Genomic DNA, 25,260 nt, shown 5'->3' with positions numbered 1-25,260 from the left:
TGAGGACAGTTCCAAACTTGACACATCAATGACAGGAATGATGGAATTCCTTATTAATCAGTGTGCGAAATAGCCACTGGCCCGCTGGCTAGTGAATTTTCATGGGGTCATATTGTAAATATATCACTCTCTCTGACTTGTTAAGTTATAATACACTTTTAAATCAGGCAAGATTATGGCCTGATAAAAATGTTTATCATATTAGCAGTTTAATGATGAAACCTGTGTCTATACATTCAAATTTCAGACTAGTGAATTATTTTGTGGGCTAGTAACTTTGAGGCATTGCAATTGCTAGCCCAGCTGACTGGCAAAATTTGGAAACTAATTCGCACACTGTTATTTGGACTTGAACCATTAATTTGTGTGTTTTATTTCAGGTGATAAATTAACTTGCCCTGGCATGTATTTGTAATGGTTTCATTGATTGGACAGGATACATTCACTCTTTCTTGAACACCTGGTGTCATCAGTGTGATTCACAAAAGATGATATTGTCCGAATCATACAATGAACATTGCTTTTGGTAGGGATTTCTGATAATAAGGGAATTTGTATGTGGCTTTTATTCAGATATGGTTAAAAGTGTGAGAAAACCAATACTTGTTATGTTTTGTAGTACTATCTATTAGAAAACCAGCGTGACTCCTGTGGGCAGTGATAATATGTAATCTGATGTTAAAACCGAAAGGTACATATAACTACAAAAGCGTTCTCCCTTTTTATAGACCAACTTTAACCAAGTTTGGACTTTCCAGCTGTTCTTGTTAATAGAATAATTATAATTACAAAAACTGATGTTTGCCTTCCAGCTGGAATACGCCAAATTAGTGCTTCACAGCAGTGGATGTGGTTGTGAGTTTTATCAAGGAATCGGAACTCACCATGGGGGCGTTTCGGTTAGTCTCATTCTAATGGGGTTGAGATTTGTAATTGTACTTGAAAGGGAAAGGTTATTTGAGAGCATGCTGTCTTTGTTGAAAGAACACTGATGCAGAAAATTGTTTGGGGAGTTTATGTGACTAAAGGGACTGAAGCTTCTATTTTCATTCAAGAAAATTGGTTTTTAACTTGACTGAAAACTAAATTGTTATTTTGCTTGTAAGTTGGTTTTAAAATTGCTCTTTGGCAGATATATGGTTTCTGACTGCCTCTAGTATAATAACTTGTATGTACTGATACAAAGACAAACCTAAATGATACTTCAGATTTTATTAAAATCTTGGACATCAGCATCTGGGTTGTTAGACAATGCTTGAAGAAAACACATCCTGGGAATGTTCACAAAATGATCTTAGCGCTGCGACTATGAAAAGTCTGTGTTGGGTTTGGGAGTTGCGATCATCGTAACGCTATGATCTCTTCGTGGAACATGGCTGTGGAGTGTTTCAGGAGATACTGCTTCGTATTCACCATGGGTACTAAACTGTCATGTGGATTGAAGCGAGTTCACCAATCAATAACCAGGGAGACAGGGATCCCCTGTGTCAGGCTATAAGAGGAAGCAATATGTGTTAAATATGTCTCTCTGTTCCTCACTGGTCGTTATTGGCAGTTAGCTTGCCTGGTATTAAAGGGGCCACAGAAAGTCACATGTAACAGATAGTTTAGAACAGAATGTGCCAAATTTGTGACCCACATTGAATTATTGTTTGGTGGAGTTGTTGCGGAGGAAATCATTTGTGAATTTGTGTTTTTAAGAATATTCTTATGTAGTCACATAGATGTATATTTTGGTGGAATGTCACTTATAACGGATAGTTTAGGACAAATATACCAATTTTCTGACCCACATTGAATTATGTATGATGGAGTTTTACATCACCTCAGCATTATTTCAGCCATATAGCGACGAGACCAAGTCTGCAAACATACACATTTTCAGTACAAAGTCCAAATGAGTTTCTAAAATGTTTTTATGGAATTGAGTTGTTGCTGTGGAAATAATTTGCATTTTAAAGGAATATTGTTAGATGTTATGTAGTCACATGAATGAATAGATTGTGTGTCAGGTTGAACAATAAGATAAATTAATGACTTTGTGGTCAAAATGATAGGATATGAATACAATATTTGTATGGATGTGTGGTGAAAATGGGCAGTGGCAGACATGATTTTTCTAAGTTTGCTACAGGGCAATCACAAAGATAGGTGTGCCATTTGGATGTGATGTGTGCTGACAAAAAGAATGGTTTTGATCCGTCTTTTTTCCCAGTGAATGTCATTTCATCATGAACTTTACAAAAAGAGGTAATCTAATTTCCTCCTTTTTCAATGACATTTCTGAATCCCAGGGTCTCCTCATGGATGCCTCACTTGTTTGTTCCACTTGTTAGTTCAGATTTATTACATGCTATGTAATCTACATCCCCACATGGCCTGTTATTTAAATGACATCTAAAGAGTGCACTTCAGAAGCCAGAAAGTAACTGTAAGTGTAGCGTTCTCCTTTCACCAACCCAATGACTGTAATACAAGAAAGGAGGTCGAACCCTGATGGGACAGTTTGGGGTAGTATCAGAGTTATATCACAGGAATGTGCAAAGTAGTTTGATTTTCGTATGTTTAATGCCATGTACTCACACACGTTAGGACATTTGGATGTCAATACAGTTTGGCCTTCACACTACGTTGGCTTTTACTGCAATTCCATTTTGGCCAGTGAACAACTTTCACTCTGTTGTTAGAGCATTGATAGAAAATTGGACTGAAGAATCTGGAAACTATCCCATACCTAGTTATCCCCCGCGTGTGCGTGTAGTAGGGGTGGGGGAAGAATATAGTATTAGGCTCTGTCTGTCCGTCCATCCGTATGTACGTACGAATTGAAATATTTTACGAACTGTTAACTAGATTCTTTTCATATATGGTGCCTAGGTTTATCACAGTATACAAAACCCTTGAGCTTCATTTCAAAGGTCACAAGTGGACTTTATGTTTTACCCTTGTGAGATATCTCAAGAGCCATTTGCTGTATTTTCTTAACATTCGACACCAAGCTTCATCTAGGGAAGACGCAGGACCCAGTCGATTTTGGTGACCTTCACATAATTTTCAAGGTCACGACGACATTTTGAAGATTTCAGTTTGTTAACATACATGTTCACCTTGTCAGCGAGACATCTCACAACCCATTCACTGTATTTTTTAAATTTAAAAAATATTTATTGATACGTGTGAGATTGTATTTTATTGATATCATTTGGTATCATTTTATTTTATTTTATCAGTGTATAAATGTGATGGAGATACATGTATAGATCTTCGTCTGCTAACTCACTGGACATTGAGTTAAAAGCACTGTTGTGTTTTCATGATCATTCCCGACAGTTACCCAGATATTTCTGTTTGTATGGGCCTTATTTTATGTGGCTATTCAAATGTCCAGACTTATATACGTTTGTCCGCGTGGAGTGTGTCTTGCCACAAATAGGTATAGCTGTGGCGGTTCTGCCAGGGATTACTGCGGATAGCGCAAATAAGTCCCAAGAAGGCCGGAGAGGAGATACGTCTTTTATTCCCCGCTGGTGAAGCTGTGTAGGTAAAGCTGATGGAAGTGGGGGACTGTGTTAATGGACTGGTGTGTCCACGCTCTTCATTGTCAGGCCATGTTTGGAACATGTTTGTCATACAGCCAGTTACAGCAGTATCTTTAGATAACTCATCGAATAATGACTGCTGAAAGAAAAACAGGATGTTTTAGGGTTTGGGGTATTTACCCTGATAGTCCTATACTGTCACTATCTATTTGTTGCACTCACCGTAAGAGGCGACTAACGGGATCGGGTGGTCAGACTTGCTGACTTGGTTGACACATGTCATCATATCTAATTGCTGAGATTGATGTTCATGCTGTTGATCACTGGATTGTCTGGTCCAGACTTGATTATTTACGGACCGCTGCCTTATGGCTGGAATATTGCTGAGTGCAGGGTAAAACTAAAACTAAAACTAGTTAACTAAATCTTACACTCACTCACTCACTTACTCACTCACCATATTCTCAAAGCACTGACTACTGGTTTTCTGGATCCAAATTTGGCATCACACAGTGTGACTGATAGGGATTTATATTATTTTGACCTGCCTACCTCCCTCCCTCACTCTATAAATGTGGTAATCCTATTTTTCTTCCCAGAACATCATGTGAGGGTGGGCCTTGAGGGGGTGAGGGTGGAGGTTGGGGTGGATGTTAGGGTCAGTTTGGGGGTTGGGGTAGCAATGGGGAGTGATATGTAGTATGGGAACATCTGTATTTGAATCGACATATGAGTACAGTTTAAAATAAAGACAATAAATTGTGTCCCCCTCCATAATACGCCTTTACATGCTCACTCACAGCATGTTGTCCATGTGAGTATAGTGTTGGAACACCATATGGGTGTTCTGGGTTTGAAACCTCCAAATGGGTACATTTTGTAAAGCCTTCAATGGTGTTCGCTGTCTCAATACGGAACAAATAATGCTCAGGAGTGTGTTACCACCTAACACTCACCTCAGACCTACAGAATGGCTCTGTCTGACGAGCCCAGCCCACATTTCCTGCTAAATTAAAGCCATTTTGTTTAGATTCCTCTCCCTACTTTCGCCTAGTAAAAGTCAAATTACTATTTACATTTTCAATACCATGCACTGAATGATTTGATTCGGACATGTCGTCGGAATAGACTGACTATTGATTATTTGTTAACTCCTTGAAGTGAGCCTGTTTGTGTTAAAGGTAGTCCCATGCACACTGGATTACATGATTCTTTGATAACGTGACAGTGTGCGAGAGATACTGTTACAGGGGACGGACTGGAAACTGTGCCTATTGATGAATGAACCATACATATCCTTTTGTATGTTTAAAGGCTGCCCATGTGGTGTCCTTTCTCCAAATTAATTGCGTTTCTCAGACTCACGTTTGTTCTTGAAGGGACATTAACCTTGCTTCACTGGCAGTTAGGCTGCAGCTTGTGCATGTATCAAGACATCCAAATTTAGATTTCTTTGATCAAAAGGAACCTTTAAGAGTTCTGAAAAAATGTTTTTGTCTCATTGTGAGGGAGTGGAGAAGAAACTGAGCGGAATCGCCAGACATTTGGAATCCTTGTTACAGAGGAGGGATTTAAGAGGGAAATTGGTTTGTGAAAGGGTGAGGGCTGCTTTTGGAGTGGACAAGGACGGGAGGCAATGTCGGTATTTACTGATCAAGCCATTTGAGACATAGCATCACAACTACATGTAGTAGACAGTTGTAAAGGACAGATTCTGTGTAGTATATGTGTTAGTCTGTTTTAGGAACATAGTATCACTATTAGGTCTGATGGACTGTTGTTAGGGACATAGTATGATGAATTTTTAAATGGTAGACATGGCACCACCCTCACCATGATTTTAAGCAGACTGTTTTAATGGACATCGTATCATCATCAATTTAGTCAACAATTTTGAGTTTTGTGGATAGATTACTTAAGGTGTTTGGGCTTTTTTATTTCAAAATGCAGTTGAGTTAAAAGTTCAGCTGTTTCAAATTGTCAAACTCAGTTTGAAAAAAATTCAGTTTGTATCAAGAAATTGAGGACTGGACATTCCATGATGAGGAGGGGTTAGGTTGAGTCTTGTGGTAAGGGTTGAAGTTGGGGTGGGTGGGGTTGACCTTGTTGGGCTGAGAACTGAAGTCTTGAAGGCTGAAGTGTTCTTAATCACTCACTCACTGACCCTAACATTAGCTCGACCCTTGCACTGTCACGTGTTAGCCTGCTTCAGACCTGTACCCTCACTGCAACCAGAAAGTATGTGGACTAAGTATGCCCCAAGAGGTGCCAACTGGAATACAGTTTAAAGCTGCTACTTGTATAGAAATGTATAGAACTTTGTACGACTTCCATCACAATGCTTTTAATACATGAATGTACAAATAAAAGCAGTTTTTACCTAAATAACGTTTGATGTAACAATGGTCCAATTTTTTATGTTCTGTTTCAGTCACATCGAAAGATACACGACACGAGAAGATCCCCGCAATGACCCAGACTACATCGAACCGCCGAAACCCCGCGATGTTGAGCTCCTCCGAGATCCTGAAAAAGGATTTGGTTTTGTAGCTGGCAGCGAGAAGCCCGTAGTGGTCCGATTTGTCACTGATGGTAGGTGAAACTTCAGTAATTCTCTCAATCCTATCAATTACACTTAATCCTGGAGAAATGAACTGGAGAAGCCGAATTTATTGTTCTGCTGGATTGGAATACGCCATGCATCAACATGGCTGTATCCCCTGCAGCTGGCTCAGACAGACAAGGTAGCTAACAATATGAATTAGGTACTAACTCAGTTTAGTTTATGCAGCATTCTGTTTGAACCTTTCAGACCTGTTCTATATGGACAAACATGTAAAACACCAATTCACTGTAGCCATGTTGAGTAGTTTAGTGTGTATTCTCAAGCAAGTGTCATTTCTTGTTCAAGGCACTGCCCACAAAACAGTCTTTGTCCAAAGTATATTGTCTCTCCTATTAGCATAGACTTCTGACAGCTAGTAGCAAGATCGCTTTATGTGACAATCAATGTCTTACAAACATTCTGTGCATAGAATATGGGTGTGAGTATGGGAGTTCTTAATTCTAGAAGTGGTGCATTCTCTGGATAGTACTTTAGGACTGCAATTCTCTGACTTAACTTCTTTGAGTGGCATTTTAGAAGTTGGGAAGTACAATATAGAACAAACTTTATGGATAACAACTTCTTTTTATTCGTGAGTGCGATGTTTCAATACAGATTCTTGTAACAACGATAAAAACTTCTTTTTATTCGTGAGTGCGACGTTTCAATACAGATTCTTGTAACAACGATAACAACTTCATTTTATTCGTGAGTGCAACATTTCAATACAGATTCTTGTACCGTTGTTACAAGAATCTGTATTGAAACGTCGCACTCACAAATAAAAAGAAGTTGTTATCCATAAAGTTTGTTCTATATAGTCTCTGACTTAAGTTGGATGACACTGTTGGCAACGGTATTTCAGTCATCATTGAGTATAATAATGTTTGATTGTGTAGTGATGTGTAGGGCCCGGAGTATATTGGGGATTTGAACCAACAGGTTCTATCTTGATCTCTGCTAGGTGTGGTACCTATCCACAGGGCCTTGATTGTGTAGTGATGTGTAGGGCCCGGAGAATATTGGGGATTTGAACCAACAGGTTCTATCTTGATCTCTGCTAGGTGTGGTACCTATCCACAGGGCCTTGATGGTGTGAGTCAGGCTGGTCCAAAGGTCCCTTCAATGTTGCACATTCACATGCAAGCCCATAATGAGTAGAGATAAATGGTGAAGTGAAGGCCACTTCAGCTATATTCATACTGTATCACATGTTCCTGTAAATCACTGAGTCTGGACCAGACAAACCAGCAAGTGAAACAATGATAGTGATCCATGTCATTGGACATGGTGATATGACAGTGTCCATTGTTCCTTGAGGACTCATTAAGACCAGTGCTTGATGAACATAGAACCAGTGTTGGTCCAGAAAGTGTTACAGTGTGATGGTACCAAGTCTAATGATACAGATGGTTTGGGTGGTTTGTTGTTCAACACCACACTCAGCAATATTCCAGCTATATGGCGGCGGTCTGTAAATAATCAAGTCTGGACCAGACAATCCAGTGATGAACAGCATGAGCATCGATCTACGCAACTGGGACATGATGACATGTTCTACCAAGTCAGCAAGCCTGACCACCCGATCCTGTTAGTCGCCTCTTATGACAAGCATGGGTTGCTGAAGACAATTCTAACCTGGATCTTCACGGTAGCGATACAGATACAGAGGATGTTGGGGTATTGTGATGGCTCAGCATGTGCACATGTACTTCAAGGTACAGTAAAAACTGAGAACTTTGTCACTGGGATGTTTGAGGTGAATGCCCATGTATGTAATAATAATAATGTGTCCATTTATATAGCGCCAAACTCCACACTAGGTATGCTCATAGCGCTAACATTCAAGGCACAGCACATTATTACCCCGGATAACCCAAGCTGCCTGTTAGGCGTTAGAAGGTTATAGTCATATGACTTTTTCCACCGGGTACCCATTTTCCTGCTGGGTGAACAGAGACAATTTTGAACAAACTCACTTGCCTAAGGTGAGACCACATGTGTCACATGTGCTTCGTTGTGGGGCAGGACTGAAGTCCTAGAAACTCTCGGGAGTCAAGCTGCCAAACACGGTCACCCATCCAAGGACTCTCTGAGCTCGATGCTGCTTAACTTCACCGATTTGTGACCTGAGCTTTGAGCACAGGACCACCCGCCACCACCGCGCCATGTATCGAGGCAGAGGTTACAGCTAAAGTTGTCTAGCAGTACAGTCACTGTCAAGGGAGCAGGAAGAATTGCAAAATCCTGGTGCCATATTCATCAAGCACTGGTTTTAATGAGACCTCAAGGAACAATGGACACTGTCATTGATTGAGGGGAAGTAGGTTACAGTCAAGGTTATTACAAATTAGTGCTGGTTGTATGTCGTTTTTCACGATCTTGATTGGGCCACATGTTTTTATTGTCTTGCATGACTTTTTGCAATCTTTGATGGTCCTGAGGTTGTGGTGGTACAGTGTCTGGTGATCCTAGGGTTTGAGAGTATGGTGTCTGGTGATCCTAGGGTTTTGAGAGTATGGTGTCAGGTGATCCTTGGGTTTTGAGAGAATGGTGTCATATGATCCTAGGGTTTTGAGAGTATGGTGTCAGGTGATCTTTGGGCTTTGAGAGGATGGTGTCAGGTGGTCCATGGGGCTCTTTTTAGAGTATGGTGTCTGGTGATCCTAGGGTTTTGAGAGTATGGTGTCTGGTGATCCTTGGGTTTTGATAGTATGGTGTCAGTTGATCCTTGGGGCTTTTTATAGAGTATGGTGTCTGGTGATCCTAGGGTTTTGAGAGTATGGTGTCAGGTAATCCTTGGGTTTCGAGAGTATGGTGTCAGGTAATCCTAGGGTTTTGAGAGTATGGTGTGGTGTCCTAGGGTTTTGAGAGTATGGGGTCAGGTGATCCTAGGGTTTTGAGAGTATGGTGTCTGGTGATCCTAGGGTTTTGAGAGTATGGGGTCTGGTGATCCTAGGGTTTTGGGAGTATGGTGTCTGGTGATCCTAGGGTTTTGAGTGTATGGTGTCAGGTAATCCTTGGGTTTCGAGAGTATGGGGTCTGGTGATCCTTGGGTTTTGAGAGTATGGTGTCAGGTGATCCTAGGATTTAGAGCGTACGGTATCATGTGATCCTAGAGTTTTCATTGCACAGTGTCTAGTGAACCTGGTTTTTTGGACAGGATAATGCCTTTTGATCCAGGAAAATTGAGAGTTCATTTCTCTGTATTCTATTGAAACAAAGATAAATGATATACAACGACAACCTGCTCGTTATAGTGTCCAGGCGTTGCTGGAATAATATAAATTGTTGAAAACTAAGTTTTGTTACCCTGCTACAGTATTAGGCTTTGATTTGTATCCGACAACTTCAGCAACTCTGCTGCACAAATTACCTCTGCAGGGGAATACTGCCTGTGTGTCGTAGTAATTGAGGTGAATGACTATTACAGTTTCAAACGTAACCTGTTCCATGGAACGACTGGATCCATTGATTGGTCCTGATGTTTTAAAGAGAGGAATTGGAAAACATTGATGTCAATGCATGTGTCAGTACACCAAAAGTAATTCAAAAACATTGGTATCATTTCCTGTGTCGGTAAGGCAGCTACTGGGATTAAATAGCTCCCTTGAGGTATTGTATAAATTGTTCCATTTCCTCAAGTGTCTAAATTGCCGTTAAACCAGCATAGCCCTGAAAGGCAATTTGGTGCTACTTGAAATCAAGTTGAATTTAGTCCCTCGTAAGGCATCGTATTGAATTAACTCATTCAGCTCAATATTCCATTTATTTGAGAGTCATAAAGTTGAGGCTTGATGTGGTTTATGCTTTAAGTTTATGACATAATTAACCCTTGTAATGCTGAAGGCAGTGCTGGGTGATAAGGCTTTATATTTGAAACGGAACACACAAATAGAGCTGTTAAAGAGTCAAACATTTTCAAGAAATAGAGACTATTTGGCAATGTTGATTAATAAATGGTGGATATTTGTTGTAGTCTTTGTAGTGTTTGCCAGAACAAATTACCTGTCTGAATATGCACAGTTCAAGAATTTCTGTAACAGGAAACTGATTGCTGAAATGATCATTGACAGATATGACATCAAAAACTTAAATGCAACAATGGATTTCTATGGATTGAGTTTGGTTAAGTGCCAATTCTGAACCTTATGTAAGTAATATGATAGTGTCTGGTAGGAGAAAACCTGAAGTAATGCAGGTGTCTACCACCTTTGTGAAGCCCACAACCACAGATGGGAAAAACTGTGAAACATACATTATCTATACATTATCCAATTAATGATGTACGCATGTTTATGAATATGTTAATATATTGATATCTTACCTGTACATCATGAACCTGTATTACTTTAAGCTGTATGTATCATGGCTTTGTATATCTGTGATATTTTAATCTTGGGAACCCATTAAAAAAACAACAACAACATTTACGAAAAAAAATTAAAAAAAAAAAATTGAAACATAATCAGAAAATTCCTGGGATTTGAACTCATGAACGTATGTCACATCAAAATCCTGGCCCCCAAGAACTGGTCATTATCCCTCCAGTTCTATACATACCTCCTACTGCTAAGTACTCAATAAATCTTTTCAGAGCATTTTTCCAGTTTTATTTACTGTGATATTTTAATGTCAGTGCTATATTTTATGGCTCATGTTTGTCAACAATTGCACACCAAGATTATCATAACATCTTTCAATATTAATACATCATGATTGCCATGGTGTGCAGTTTTCTTCATTAGTTTTCTAACTTAGAATTAAACTTGATTGTTCACATCAAAAGACAGACACTGATCCCTTTGATTGGTCGCCTGTTCGCTAACCCTCAGGGCTTAGTCCCCACTCCAATATGTCTGCTCTGATATATACACCAAACTGGAATCATTACACAATACCAACTTTAGAAAGTACTCAAATGTAACATATGTTATATTTGGGATTGCACTTTCTTATAAAGTACAGATTCTAGATTCCACAAAATGGAAGTCGGACAACTGGTAGTCTAGTGGAAGTTGTGGTGGCTGGGCAGGTTAGATGGCTGACTTTGTGTGCTGGCGATTAGGTGCCTGACTCTGAGGGTGTGGGTTCAAATCCTGGATGGGACTCAACCCCAAAAGTACTAGAATCTGTACTTTACTGAGAAAGTATAATCCCAAATATAACGTGTTACCAAACAGGCAGACGGCAAAGCCTTTTTTTGTATGAATTTCCTTTTGAATGAATTATGTTTCACTGTTTTAGAAACTGCCATGACACAGAGGGGTTAATATCATATATTTATACAGAATGTTAACTTGGTGCAGTGGAGTTTGAACAGGATGACAGAACGTCATCAAAGCAAGTCATATAGTCTTGTGTTTTTTACGGTTATGGCCACACATCTATGACCAGCCCTGTATTGATTCAGTGAGGAGCGACTGCTTTAACAAATCATCCAACCCTTTTATTGGGACATGGCCGGGACCCAGCGTTCCCAATCATTGACAAGTCAAGTTGTTATTGTTTTAGCTGTGTCAAGTTTATGTTGTGCTTGTTCGTTCAGCCTCTGAGAACGTGAAGACCTCCTAGAGAAAATACTTTTGTTTGAAAGGTTAGATTGAATCTTGAATGTCTTCGATTCCTTATCCTGCATTTCAAGGTGGTCCAGCGGTTTCTGTTATTGTTGCTTGTCTTGATGCAGGAGTCTCTGTTGTGAGTTTGAATCTGTTTCTGTCAGCACTATGAATGTGTGACGTTCTTCTTGCAAAAGTCATCAGGTTACCACTTCAAGCTGTTTTTCAACACTAAGCTGTACAAAGTAGAATCGGGAATAAAGGTGACTTCAGAAAGGGTGTCTGATGTGTAGAATGGAAACATGACCTCAGAAAAGTGAGTGAGTGAGTATGGTTTTACGCCGCTTTTAGCAATATTCCAGCAATATCAAGGCCGGGAACACCAGAAATGGGCTTCACACATTGTACCCATGTGGGGAATCGAACCTGGATCTTTGGCGTGACGAGCCAACGCTTTAACCGCTAGGCTACCCAGAGTACCTCACATAAGGTACCCTAGGAAAAATTGTGAGATTCCCATGCGTACATCAGGGGGACATAACTCCAACTGAAACTGAAAACTGTTGAATTTTAGCTCAAACTTTGTCAAGAGCACAAGTTAGTTTCAGACTGACTTTGAAATCGCAATCTGTATGAAAGAGCTGGTGTTAAAATGATTGGACCACACACAGTTTCAATCTCCTGCAAACTGTTTTGCACTTCTGTCCCTGATGCTCAGCGGAGGAAGTTTATCATGCTCAGTCAGGTTACCTCTGCTGACTCAGCTGTGTTACCAAACCATTCTGATTTACTTGCTGTCATCTCATTCCTCATGAGCCTACTTACATGTACACGAAAAGGCGTTCTTTTTGCCATCTCTCTGTGGACGACAAAAAATCAATTGTTAATGGTAGTTTGTGGCAAGTGGACTGAATCCTTACTTTGCGGTGACTTTTGTCAAGGAAGCCACAAGATGGTGTTACCTCTCTCTCAAATTAAATGTGTCAAAATATAATCTACTTGCGACAAATTGATTTCTTTTAAGAAACCATAAAAACATCATTACTGTCAGTAATAGATTTCTTGGCAGTTGCAAAGCTTGCTGATTGGTTTGGTGCTGTCAAGGAAGAGCAAGAAATTGAAGAAGTGTCGACTGTGAGTCCAGTCCACCTCAATTCTGGCTTATATGATGTATGGGGAATAACCTTGCGTATTCCACTCTGTCATGTGTCTGTTATCTAATGACCTGTGGTCCAGTGGATACAGTTGATGACTGAGATACTGGAGGTGGTAACTATGTCAGTTCAAAACCTCCTTATATGTACAACATATCTGTGTTAAACTGTGGTATGGTATGGGCTTATACCATAAATCCAGCGTAAGACAAGAGTTCAAGAGCTAAACCCAACTTCACCTGACCTATATTGAACAACTTCTTGTTTTTTGTGAGTGTGAGTACAATAACACTGATCAAGACCTTTGAAAACCCATTCTGACCTATATTCGAAAGGCAAACTTTATGGATAACAACTTCATCGGTTTATTTGTGAGTGTGACTGGATTGTTATCCATGATTGTTCAGACCACCGCCATATAGCTGGAATATTGCTTCGGAAAAACTAAAACTTCTAAAATGCCACAGGCCTAATTTGTTGTCTGACCTGAAGAAAGCGCTGATATGATAATAATCCGGTGAAAAGTATGTGTTGCAAAAGGTTCCAAGCACCAAGCTGCGTCAGAAGGGCTGACTAAAGTGATAATCGTGTCATAATGTTATTGATTCTGTGTCACTTTACCCCATTGTGATCAATTCAAGTTATAGAATCTTGGATCCATGAAGATCCGGGTTAGAATTGGACTTCAGCAACCAATGCTTGTAGTAAGAGGCAACTTATAGGATCAGGTGGTCAGGCATGCTGACTTGGTTGACACATGTCATCATATCCCAATTGCGAAATGGATGCTCATGCTGTTGATCACTGGATTATCTGGTCCAGACTCTTTACACATCACTGCCATATAGCTGGAATATTGCTGAGTTGGTGTAACAGATAATTGGAATATTAGTGCAAATTAACAGCAAAAACAGAATCCCTGTTTAATTAACTACTACAATTAATCTTATTACATAAGGGGCGGTGGGGTATCCAAGTGGTTAAAGCGTTCGCTCGTCACGCCGAAGACCCTGGTTCAATTCCCCACATGGGTACAATGTGTGAAGCCCATTTCTGGTGTCTCCCGCCATGATATTGCTGGAATATTGCTAAAAGCGGCGTAAAATCATACTCACTCACTTATTACATAAGAAACCTTTACTATTAGAATGGACCAAGGAACTAAACCTCATTCAAAAATAAAGTATGCATAATGTTTTTTATTGTAATTTACTATTGTTAAGTTGTAGGATTCTCTTCTAATCTACTTTATAATTTTGTAGAGAAATTCTCTTTGTTACATGTTGCCCATATGGCTAGTTATTATTGTGCTATACAGTCATATTTAGAATGATGATTTGTGACAATTGGTTTGTTAGCACTTATAAGTTGATTAATTGTCTGGTGGTCTTATTGCAAGATGCTTTGGGCATGTTGAACTGGAGCTGTATGTTATATGGTGTAAGGTCTGAATTTGTGATACATTGACACTTTGGGAATTGTTACAGAACTGGTAAAGAGACCTTATATTGGGACTAGTTAGTGAGTGAGTTTGGTTTTACTCCGCCCTTAGCAATATTCCAGCAATATCATTGTGGGGGACACCAGAAATGGGCTTCACACGTTGTACCCATGTAGGTAATTGAATGCCAATGCTTTAACCACTACACCACCACCACCCTTATATTGGGTCTAATGGCATAGGTAGAAATAATGAAAGACAACACGTAACCTCATCATATTCTGTGGATTCTCATCCATGCTGTGTTGTTACATGTTGACCCTGACCCTGACCATGCGATCTTGGCTTGATAAGATTATTAACATGGTACTGAACAATTAATTGATTAAATTTACTTGTGAAGCTGTTGTCATTAAAATTGTAGAGCATACAGTTCTCTATGCTCACTGATGCAATTAAGAGCAATCATGCAGAACATCCCGCGACTTGTCTGACGTGAATGAACTGCGAAAACATGACAGGCATTGGTCGGATTTGTGGGTTGTCTACGAGGGATTTGCTGGTTTCTGTGCCATGTTTGCCAGAATGAACAGGTTTGTTTTCATTTAAAGACTAATTTGGAGGCTTCACCTATCACGTTTTTGTTCCTTTGAGGTTCATCTGATTGAGACATCATTTATTGTCTTCTCACATGGACTGCCATCATTTACGTAGAATCAATCATTTCTGGTTTTCAAAACTGAATGAACAGTAAATAGCAAGATGTAGATTGTTTGCTTATCCGTAGAAAAACAGCAAAACTGTGACATAGAGTCAGTCAATATTTGTTTTTCTAGCTCTAAAGAATTTTCGCAGAAATAGATGCAATAAAACATTGATGAGGCAGTTCAGATAATTGTATTTCACATCCACAAGCACCAGTTCAGCTCTATGGAAATCATTTTCATTTTTTAAAGCATGACCACTTCTAATTTTGCCCAATGACACAAAAGACCAATAGTCAGATACTGGTGGAAGTGAAACGTACTCAATAATGCTCAGGGTGAAGAGTATTGATGATGATGATGATGATGATGATGGTGGTGGTGAGGGTGATGATGATGATGGTGGTGGTGGTGGTGATGGTGATGATGATGATGATGATGATGATGATGAATGATGTTGCTGTTTATGAGGATATTGGATGATGAAGAATAAAATAGTACTGGTATGTTGGTTATTGTTAAGATATCATTCGACCCAAAGATTGATGATGATTGTGATGTTAAATATTCATTATGACAGCGAAGATATTTAAATGTATTTTTGCTGATTTTGGGGATGATAGTCAGATAGGATGAGAGTAGGGGTAAAAGATGATTGATGGCTGATGATTTCAGTAAAGGTTATTGTAAAGAAAGAAAAAACAGAAAGGTAAAGATGGATGACATGGAACATGGTGATGTTGTGCATGCCAACACTGAAGATGATGATTATGATGATGAGTTCTTTTGGTAAAAATTCAAAGCTGGACCAGACAATCCGTGCTGTCATGGTTATCATTTTAGGATATGATTTCCTGCCTCGTCCCAGTCAGTGAGTCTGATCAGTTGATTCATTGAGTTGCCTCATGCATGGGTTGCTGAAGACCTAGATCTAACCCGGTGTAACAGGCCAGAGTATACCCCTGTCCCAGACTATACGGATCTACATGGTAGATGAGTGTGATGGCGGACTGACAATGAAGATTATTGTTACTAGTACTGGTTGTAGTATCCTTGGTTTCAATGGGTAACACTTCTAATGGTAACACTTCTGAGTATGTATTGTCGTACAGATACAGTTAAAACTGGGTGTACCTGCTTTGATGCTTTATTTCAATGTTTAGTTTTCATAGCTAACACCAGGCTGATGTTAAACACTGGGTAGGCATCGGCAGTAAGAGAAATAGAAACGTGATCACATGAGGTATTCTTTATTTACCTGTTGCTACCTGGTCTGTTTCGTCTCGGTTAAGAATGGTGAAATAATTTGATTGCTTCTTAAATGTCAGATTTAGTTGCCATGGAAACTGTGATGTAACCACCAGTGGACTGTCATTGGTTTGAGTAACTTGACACTAAGTGATCTGTCACCAGACTGGTGCTGCTGACAGATCACATCCTTCAGACTTGAATTGATGTTTTTGTGTTACAGAAGCTATTAGTTACTACAGTAGGTTCAGTGATACGTTGCAGTTTGTGATGATTTCAGTGTCAAAGGGCTTCACAGTGATTACAGAGAGTACTTGGATAGGAGTTTATGTGATCATAAACGTTTCAATTAATTCTAGTCTGGTTGATTTTGCCAGCAGATTTTATCCTTCAACCCCCCAGACCCTCATTTCAAACTACTCCAAACCATCTTGCCCCTGCCAACAACAGCTCATCATTCCCAACTCCCCCAGCCAGTCTCCCCTTCCTTCCTGACTCTCATTCCCAACTACCCTAGCCAGTCTCCCGCAACTATCCCTGCTCCACATACCCATAACCCTGTATTTCAAAACCTAACCATACCCCCATTCTATATCCCCATCCCATCATCATCCTTTATTTCCTAACATACCCAGGGCCCCATGCTATATCCCCATCCCATCATCATCCTTTATTTCCTAACATACCCAGGGCCCCATGCTATATCCCCATCCCATCATCATCCTTTATTTCCTAACATACCCAGGGCCCCATTCTATATCCCCATCCCATCATCATCCTTTTTTATTTCCTAACATACCCAGGGCCCCATGCTATATCCCCATCCCATCATCATCCTTTATTTCCTAACATACCCAGGGCCCATGCTATATCCCCATCCCATCATTATCCTTTATTTCCTACACATACCCAGGGCCCCATCCTATATCCCCATCCCATCATCATTATCCTAACATACCCAGGGCCCCATTATATTCCTATCATATCCCATTTCCTAACATACCCAGGGCCCCATCCTATATCCCATCCATCATTATCCTTTATTTCCTAACATACCCAGGGCCCCATGCTATATCCCCATCCCATCATTATCCTTTATTTCCTAACATACCCAGGGCCCCATGCTATATCCCCATCCCATCATCATCCTTTTTTTTATTTCCTAACATACCCAGGGCCCCATGCTATATCCCCATCCCATCATTATCCTTTATTTCCTAACATACCCAGGGCCCCATGCTATATCCCCATCCCATCATCATCCTTTATTTCCTAACATACCCAGGGCCCCATGCTATATCCCCATCCCATCATCATCCTTTATTTCCTAACATACCCAGGGCCCCATGCTATATCCCCATCCCATCATCATCCTTTATTTCCTAACATACCCAGGGCCACATGCTATATCCCCATCCCATCATCATCCTTTATTTCCTAACATACCCAGGGCCCCATGCTATATCCCCATCCCATCATAATCCTTTATTTCCTAACATACCCAGGGCCCCATGCTATATCCCCATCCTATATCCCCATCCCATCATTATCCTTTTTATTTCCTAACATACCCAGGGCCCCATGCTATATCCCCATCCCATCATCATCCTTTATTTCCTAACATACCCATCCTATCATCCCCATGCTATATCCCCATCCCATCATTATCCCTTTATTTCCTAACATACCCAGGGCCACATGCTATATCCCCATCCTATATCCCCATCCCATCATCATCCTTTTTTATTTCCATACCCAGGGCCCCATGCTAACATCCCATCATCATCCTATTTCCCCCATCCTATATCCCCATCCCATCATCATCCATTTTTTATTTCCTAACATACCCAGGGCCCCATGCTATATCCCCATCCATCATCATCCTTTATTTCCTAACATACCCAGGGCCCCCATCCTATATCCCCATCCCATCATCATCCTTTATTTCCTAACATACCCAGGGCCCACATGCTATCCCCATCCTATATCCCTATCCCATCATTATCCTTTTTATTTCCTAACATACCCAGGGCCCCATGCTATATCCCCATCCCATCATCATCCTTTATTTCCTAACATACCCAGGGCCCCATGCTATATCCCCATCCCATCATAATCCTTTATTTCCTAACATACCCAGGGCCCCATGCTATATCCCCATCCCATCATCATCCTATATCCCCCATCCCATCATAATCTGTTTTTATTTCCTAACATACCCAGGGCCCCATGCTATATCCCCATCCCATCATAATCCTTTATTTCCTAACATACCCAGGGCCCCATGCTATATCCCCATCCCATCATAATCCTGTATTTCAAAACCTATCCATCACCCCGTTCTATATCCTGACCCCTTATTCCCTAAATATCCTAAGCCCTTACCCTAGCCCCTGTTCCTCATCCCTTTCCCACCCCAGCCCTTCACCCCCACGTGCACCCGTCCCTAAATATGAAAGTGTTTTTCAATAACGCTTGTGACAGTTTAAGTGAAATATCATATGTTTTTATTATTTAGTGCAGGGCTGCTATGAAGAAATTGTAATTTAGTTTGCAGTAACATAACAAATTTAGACTAGTTTACAGTAAAGTTTTTCCAAACTTTCCACTTTGTGGGCAGAATGAGACATACTGGACATGGAAGGCTAGCATGAGTTTATTGTGGAGATTTTCTGTATATAAAACACGGTGAGAATAACACTTTGTGGCCTTGAACAGCAGGCTTCTGGCATTTGTTTGTCAGAGTGTACATCATTTCCTTTCTAGGCAGAGATTCAGCTTCAGGATGCGACACAATTATTTCCCCAATCAGAGTTTGAAAAAAGAACCGTTTTGGGATCGTGACAGGGTTGCTAACATCGTTTGGCACGACGACCCCAAACCTCATCAAATGTGAGCGTTGCCTTCACAACACAAACTTGGGATGGGGTAAATAGTTTGGTGTTTCTTTCTCAGTGGCTGGTCAACTCTGTGAATTGGCTTGCGTCTGTGTTTGTGGAGGGGAGCGTGCGACAAACATTGTTGGCAGTTACACCGCAGTTAGTGTTGATACAATAAGGCCATTTTTATCCTGTGGTTTGTCTTCTGGAAAAATTGATTTTTGACTTGGGTTCGTTTATGCATCAACTTATTTGGTAACAGTCTTGAGTGTCAAGGGATCTGTCAATTTACATGATGAAAATTGAAAATATTTGATTGAATTTTATCGACTTTTGGAATACTTGCTTCCTTTCAAACTGTTACACATATGTGAACTTTTTTATTACCATTTTTATTGTTTGAAAAGCTTGGTTACAGATGTTCAAACTCTCACAACAGAAATACGTCATTCCAGAATTCATTCATTATGTTACATCTGGTACAGATGCATTATGGGATCACTTTAAGTCATATTTTGATACATGAAATATTCCAGCTATATGGCGGCAGTCTGTAAATAATCGAGTCTGGACCAGACAATCCAGTGATGAACAGTATGAGCATCAATCTGCGCAGTTGGGAACCAATGACATGAGTCAACCAAGTCAGCGAGCCTGACCACCCGATTCCGTTAGTCGCCTCTTACGGCAAGCATGGGTTACTGAAGATCAATTCCAACCGGATCTTCACGGGTCTATTGATACATGAAATCAGTTATAAAAACAGTTAGCTGTTGGTAGGGCAGGCTAAAAGGATTTATCAATAATAGATCAATATTGATTAAAGATTATTGATCTCTATTATCTGTATTGATAGCCACCCCTAGCTGTTGGGTACCCAGGAGATTTGATAGCCACCCCTAGCTGTTGGGTACTCAGGAGATTTGATAGCCACCCCTAGCTGTTGGGTACCCAGGAGATTTGATAGCCACCCCTAGCTGTTGGGTACCCACAAGATTTGATAGCCACCCCTAGCTGTTGGGTACCCAGGAGATTTGATAGCCATCCCCAGCTGTTGGGTACCCAGGAGATTTGATAGCCACCCTAGCTGTTGGGTACCCAGGAGATTTGATAGCCACCCCTAGCTGTTGGGTACCCAGGAGATTTGATAGCCACCCCTAGCTGTTGGGTACCCAGAGATTTGATAGCCACCCCTAGCTGTTGGGTACCCAGGAGATTTGATAGCCACCCCTAGCTGTTGGGTACCCAGGAGATTTGATAGCCACCCCTAGCTGTTGGGTACCCAGGAGATTTGATAGCCACCCCTAGCTGTTGGGTACCCAGGAGATTTGATAGCCACCCCTAGCTGTTGGGTACCCAGGAGATTTGATAGCCACCCCTAGCTGTTGGGTACCCAGGAGATTTGATAGCCACCCCTAGCTGTTGGGTACCCACAAGATTTGATAGCCACCCCTAGCTGTTGGGTACCCACAAGATTTGATTGCCACCCCTAGCTGTTGGGTACCCACAAGATTTGATAGCCACCCCTAGCTGTTGGGTACCCACAAGATTTGATAGCCACCCCTAGCTGTTGGGTACCCAGGAGATTTGATAGCCACCCCTAGCTGTTGGGTACCCAGGAGATTTGATAGCCACCCCTAGCTGTTGGGTACCCACAAGATTTGATAGCCACCCCTAGCTGTTGGATACCCAGGAGATTTGATAGCCACCCCTAGTTGTTGGGTACCCACAAAATTGATAGCCACCCCTAGCTGTTGGGTACCCAGGAGATTTGATTGCCACCCCTAGCTGTTGGGTACCCAGGAGATTTGATAGCCACCCCTAGCTGTTGGGTACCCAGGAGATGAGGTGGGCAGGCATAACATCTGGTCTTCCAAATGATGGATAGCCTCAAGAAGAACTCAGGAGTCATGTCATTAGGATCAGACTTGGAAACATGCTGAAGGAGACTGATTCATGAACAATTATCCATATATTTCTAGAATTAAAATGATCATTCAAAATATGAATCATATTTTCAAGAAAAGGTTCATGAATGCGTAATGTAATGCCTATGCAAAACCAGCCACTTGTGCATTTAACAGCCTGCATTATATTATATTTCTTCAAGCAAGAGAAAGCATTTAATGACTCATATTCAATACAATACATGCATCACATTCAGAAAACAAGCAGATTTTAGATGCCAGGTATTTTGATAGATGGCCCAGGGGATTTAGATGCATTTGTGGTGCATAATGGCATCCAGAAACCTAACATCATGGCTGTAAATAATGGTTCAAGACATGATTACAGTACTGGGCCTAGATTTCCGAAGCTCTCTTAGTGCTAAGATAGTCGTAAGTTAATGTTAATGCATGGCACTTACGACTATCTTAGCGCTAAGAGAGCTTCGGAAATCTAGGCCCTGGTCTGGAGAATTGTTCTTGTATTTGACCTGTACATGCCAGTGTTAGGGATGGAAGTTCAAGGTGCACATGTTTTCAATGCAAGCTGGTTAACAACAGACTCGCGTTTGGAAGAAGTTTGAGTGATAGAGTGTTTGTGTTTTGTGTCTGGGAAATGATTAAGTTTTGTGGATAGGAACGTTACTGTGCTTCTGCTTTATAGTGTGTTTGTTTTACATAATCTGGGGCAGTGGAGTAGCCTTGCGGTTAAAGCATTCAGTCATCATGGTGAAGACCCAGGTTTGATTCCCCACATGGGTACCATGTGTGAAGCCCATTCCTGGTGTCCTCGGCCATGATATTGATAGAATATTGCTAAAAGCGGCATAAAACTAAACTCACTCGCTATTACATAATCATGCTGGTTGATTTACTGCTGAACAAGATGTATAATTTTTTTCGTTGGTTAACTCAACCAAATGACAAACCTGAAACAAAATGATTAAGACTTTTGCCAAATATATTTTCTATCCTCTGTTTTAAAGTTTGGTGTAATAGAAGCTTTACATGACATTTATCACTGCTGTTTAGAGTTGTGACGATATATCGTAGTATCGATAATCGTGATACTTTTTCTGACAATAAATATATAGATACTTTTTTCCGTATCATGATATGTATTGTTGACCTTAAACTTGTGAATTTTCACCAGAAATTGACGGTTACGTCAAAATTTACACTGTTTCTTGTTATCAATATACACTTTTTAAAGAAAATAACTAAAGATAGCATATCGTGATATGCATTGTATCGAATCGTATCGTTCCATGATATCGCGATACGTATCGTATCGTGAAATTTCTGTATCACCTCTACTGCTGTTCACACTAAATGTGAAAATCTTTATTTTATCAACAGGATAAAAATAGATGAAAAAAATTATCTTGATGTTTTATATGTTTGGGTTCTTTTTCTCTTGTCAGATACACTAATCAAGAGTGTGAAAAAACCCTGAAAAGAAGCCCATTTTTGTTTTAAATCAAATAAAAAGAGAGAATATTCGGTTTTTACAAATCTGGTACAGTCAAAGACCTGCATGACTCAGAGCTTTAATCTCTCTTCAAGTTGACAGGCTCTGATAGAACTAAATTACTGTTGAAAGTGACATAAACACACTAACTCACTTTCATACTGACAGGGTTTTTTATTTGGATTGTTAAAAATTCATTCTCCACTCCATCTTTTTAATAAATTGTTAAATGTTTATTGAATATTGATGGTGAAGGAATGATACTCTGATCAAAATGGGGATGAAGTGATTCGGAAATTCTTGTCCTGTATGAAGCAGGGATGAACCCAAGCCATCAGCTGCCAATTTGTGCACCAACTTGTGGTAAAGATAGGACTATTTTGAGGCTGGAGATTGCCAGTCTAATTACATCTATGTGGATGCAGACTAGGAATCAAAGAGGCCAACATGTCTGTCATCTCAGCTTCCCAGAAATATAGCTGTATGATTGTTTGATTAAACTGTATACTTGATGTCCATCTGAGCACACAGTGTTGCACATGTCTGTGGCTGCGGCTTTCATCTCTCACAGCCAATCATATTCCAGTCTTGGGTTTGCCGTTCATGTCACAATTACCTACATCTATTTATCAGTGAGAACCCGAGGCAAGATTTGCCATCAAAGTTGGCTAAAAACAGGAGTAATATTAGATATACACCATCCCTGATGGCATTATTTGGCCAATATCACTCAGCTGTTGACCGCCAGCAACAAGATTTAATCCAGCAGGAAAATGTGTCATGTCGAGCATGTCATTCTTGTAAACAGGATTTTGTTGATTTCTGATGTGAAGAGAAATGACCAGGCTATCCTAAAGTTGATTTTTAGCTCCGATAGATTGACATATAAATGACTTGGGTTTTACATTGCCAACCAGAAAGCCATGCTGTTGTCATCTACATGAAGGTTTCACATGCAGAGCTTTGGTTATATGCTCTAGGGTTTCACATGATCAACTAGAAAGTCATTGTGTAGTTATATGCTCTCGGGTTTCATGTGATCAACTAGAAAGTCATTGTATAGTTATTTGCTCTAAGGTTTCACATGATCAACTAGAAAGTCATTGTATAGTTATTTGCTCTCAGGTTTCACATGAATAGACAGAAAGCTGTTGTGTAGTTGCTTGCTCAAGAGTTTCACATGAATAGCCAGAAAGCCGCTGTGGAGTTGTGTTGCTTTAGGGTTTCACATGAATAGACAGAAAGCCATTGTATAGTTGTTTGCTCTAGGTTTTCACATGAATAGACAGAAAGCTGCTGTGGAGTTATGTTGCTTTAGGGTTTCACATGAATAGACAGAAAGCCGTTGTGGAGTTGTGTTGCTTTAGGGTTTCACATGAATAGACAGAAAGCCGTTGTGGAGTTGTGTTGCTTTAGGGTTGCACATGAATATACAGAAAGCTGCTGTGGAGTTGTGTTGCTTTAGGGTTTCACATGAATAGACAGAAAGCCGTTGTGGAGTTGTGTTGCTTTAGGGTTTCACATGAATAGACAGAAAGCTGCTGTGGAGTTGTGTTGCTTTAGGGTTTCACATGAATAGACAGAAAGCCAGGCTGTGAATGTACTAGAGTCAGTTTGTGAGTAGATGAGATGGCGAAACAAGAGCTTGTCTGAAAAGCTTCACTTGGACTCCCAGCAATACCCAAGCCTATAATCATCAAAAATGTTTTTCCCTTTGGTGACGTCTCATTTCAGGAAAGCCTTGCAGCCTTGTGTATCTTACTTTTGTCAAACACCACAGAGGCTGCTCATATACTGCTGGGAAATTGTTGACCAGTTTAGCTGAAGGAATCTGTTTGGCCCTTAACGACTTCATTACCGTGATAGGTTCGTTAGTACAGGAGGATATCTAGGTGCTGGATGTCCTTACAGCAGAGATTGTTACGTGAAGAGTTCTTCAAATGTCATTTTTTTGCCCTGGGGATGAGATTTACCGATCATTTAGTGGTAAATATCTTCCCAAGTACATGGTGAAATGACGCAATTATTTACCAGTCATCTGTATGCTAAGGGCTTAAAAAAATCTGCAAACTGATACGCCTAAAAAGTGATTATACACATGAGTGAACCTTCCAGAGATCATGTGCTCAACATCTAAAGAAACACGGTGAAGTTTCAAGAAGGAAAACTCCAGCTTTTATGTTCCTTCTCGACTGAGTGAAGTGTGTTCAAGCAAAACCTGTCTGCGTTTCATATTTGCTAATGTTTGTAGAGGATGGTTGTAAATATGACAACACATTTTTGCAACACAGCTCAATATTATTTATTATTTGTCTTTTCCAAGAAGCGACAATTTGACAGTTTATTCAGTATGTAAGACCACCAAGCCCATAGTACAGTTCAGCTTTAACAAATACCTGAAAATGAACTTCACCTTTAACATAGCATAGTATTTATTCATTTATGATTGGAACATTGTTTAATCTTTAAAATAGTGGGCAACATTGCAATTCATCATATCATCTGGTTACTGATTATTGGAATGAAAGAAGTCTAAGATCATGCTGATATCAAACTCAGAGTAGAATATATGAAGTAAGGGGTGCCACATTAACCAAGGTTTTTTGCCTGTGACAATGTATTTTTCTTCCCCAATTGGATTCAACTAGAGATTTCACTGGGATGAGATCAAACAATATCATTTAGGACATGCAAACTTTCCAAACCATTGTAACA

General features: G+C 40.3%; 1 protein-coding gene across 1 annotated transcript in view; it reads left to right on the top strand.

Moving 5' to 3' along the window:
• The window catches only part of LOC124262878, a 237,732-nt gene that overhangs the window by 144,502 nt on the left and 67,970 nt on the right, over nt 1–25,260 (top strand). Inside the window, exon 4 of the mRNA XM_046697461.1 lies at nt 5,971–6,131. Within this exon, the coding sequence (XP_046553417.1) occupies nt 5,971–6,131 (161 nt within the window). The remainder of the gene's footprint in view (nt 1–5,970; nt 6,132–25,260) is intronic.

This window comes from Haliotis rubra, unplaced genomic scaffold, assembly GCF_003918875.1.
Source record: "Haliotis rubra isolate DU_JTF1 unplaced genomic scaffold, ASM391887v1 Scf86, whole genome shotgun sequence".
NCBI lineage: Eukaryota > Metazoa > Mollusca > Gastropoda > Lepetellida > Haliotidae > Haliotis > Haliotis rubra.
This window is presented reverse-complemented; position numbering and strand designations above follow the sequence as displayed.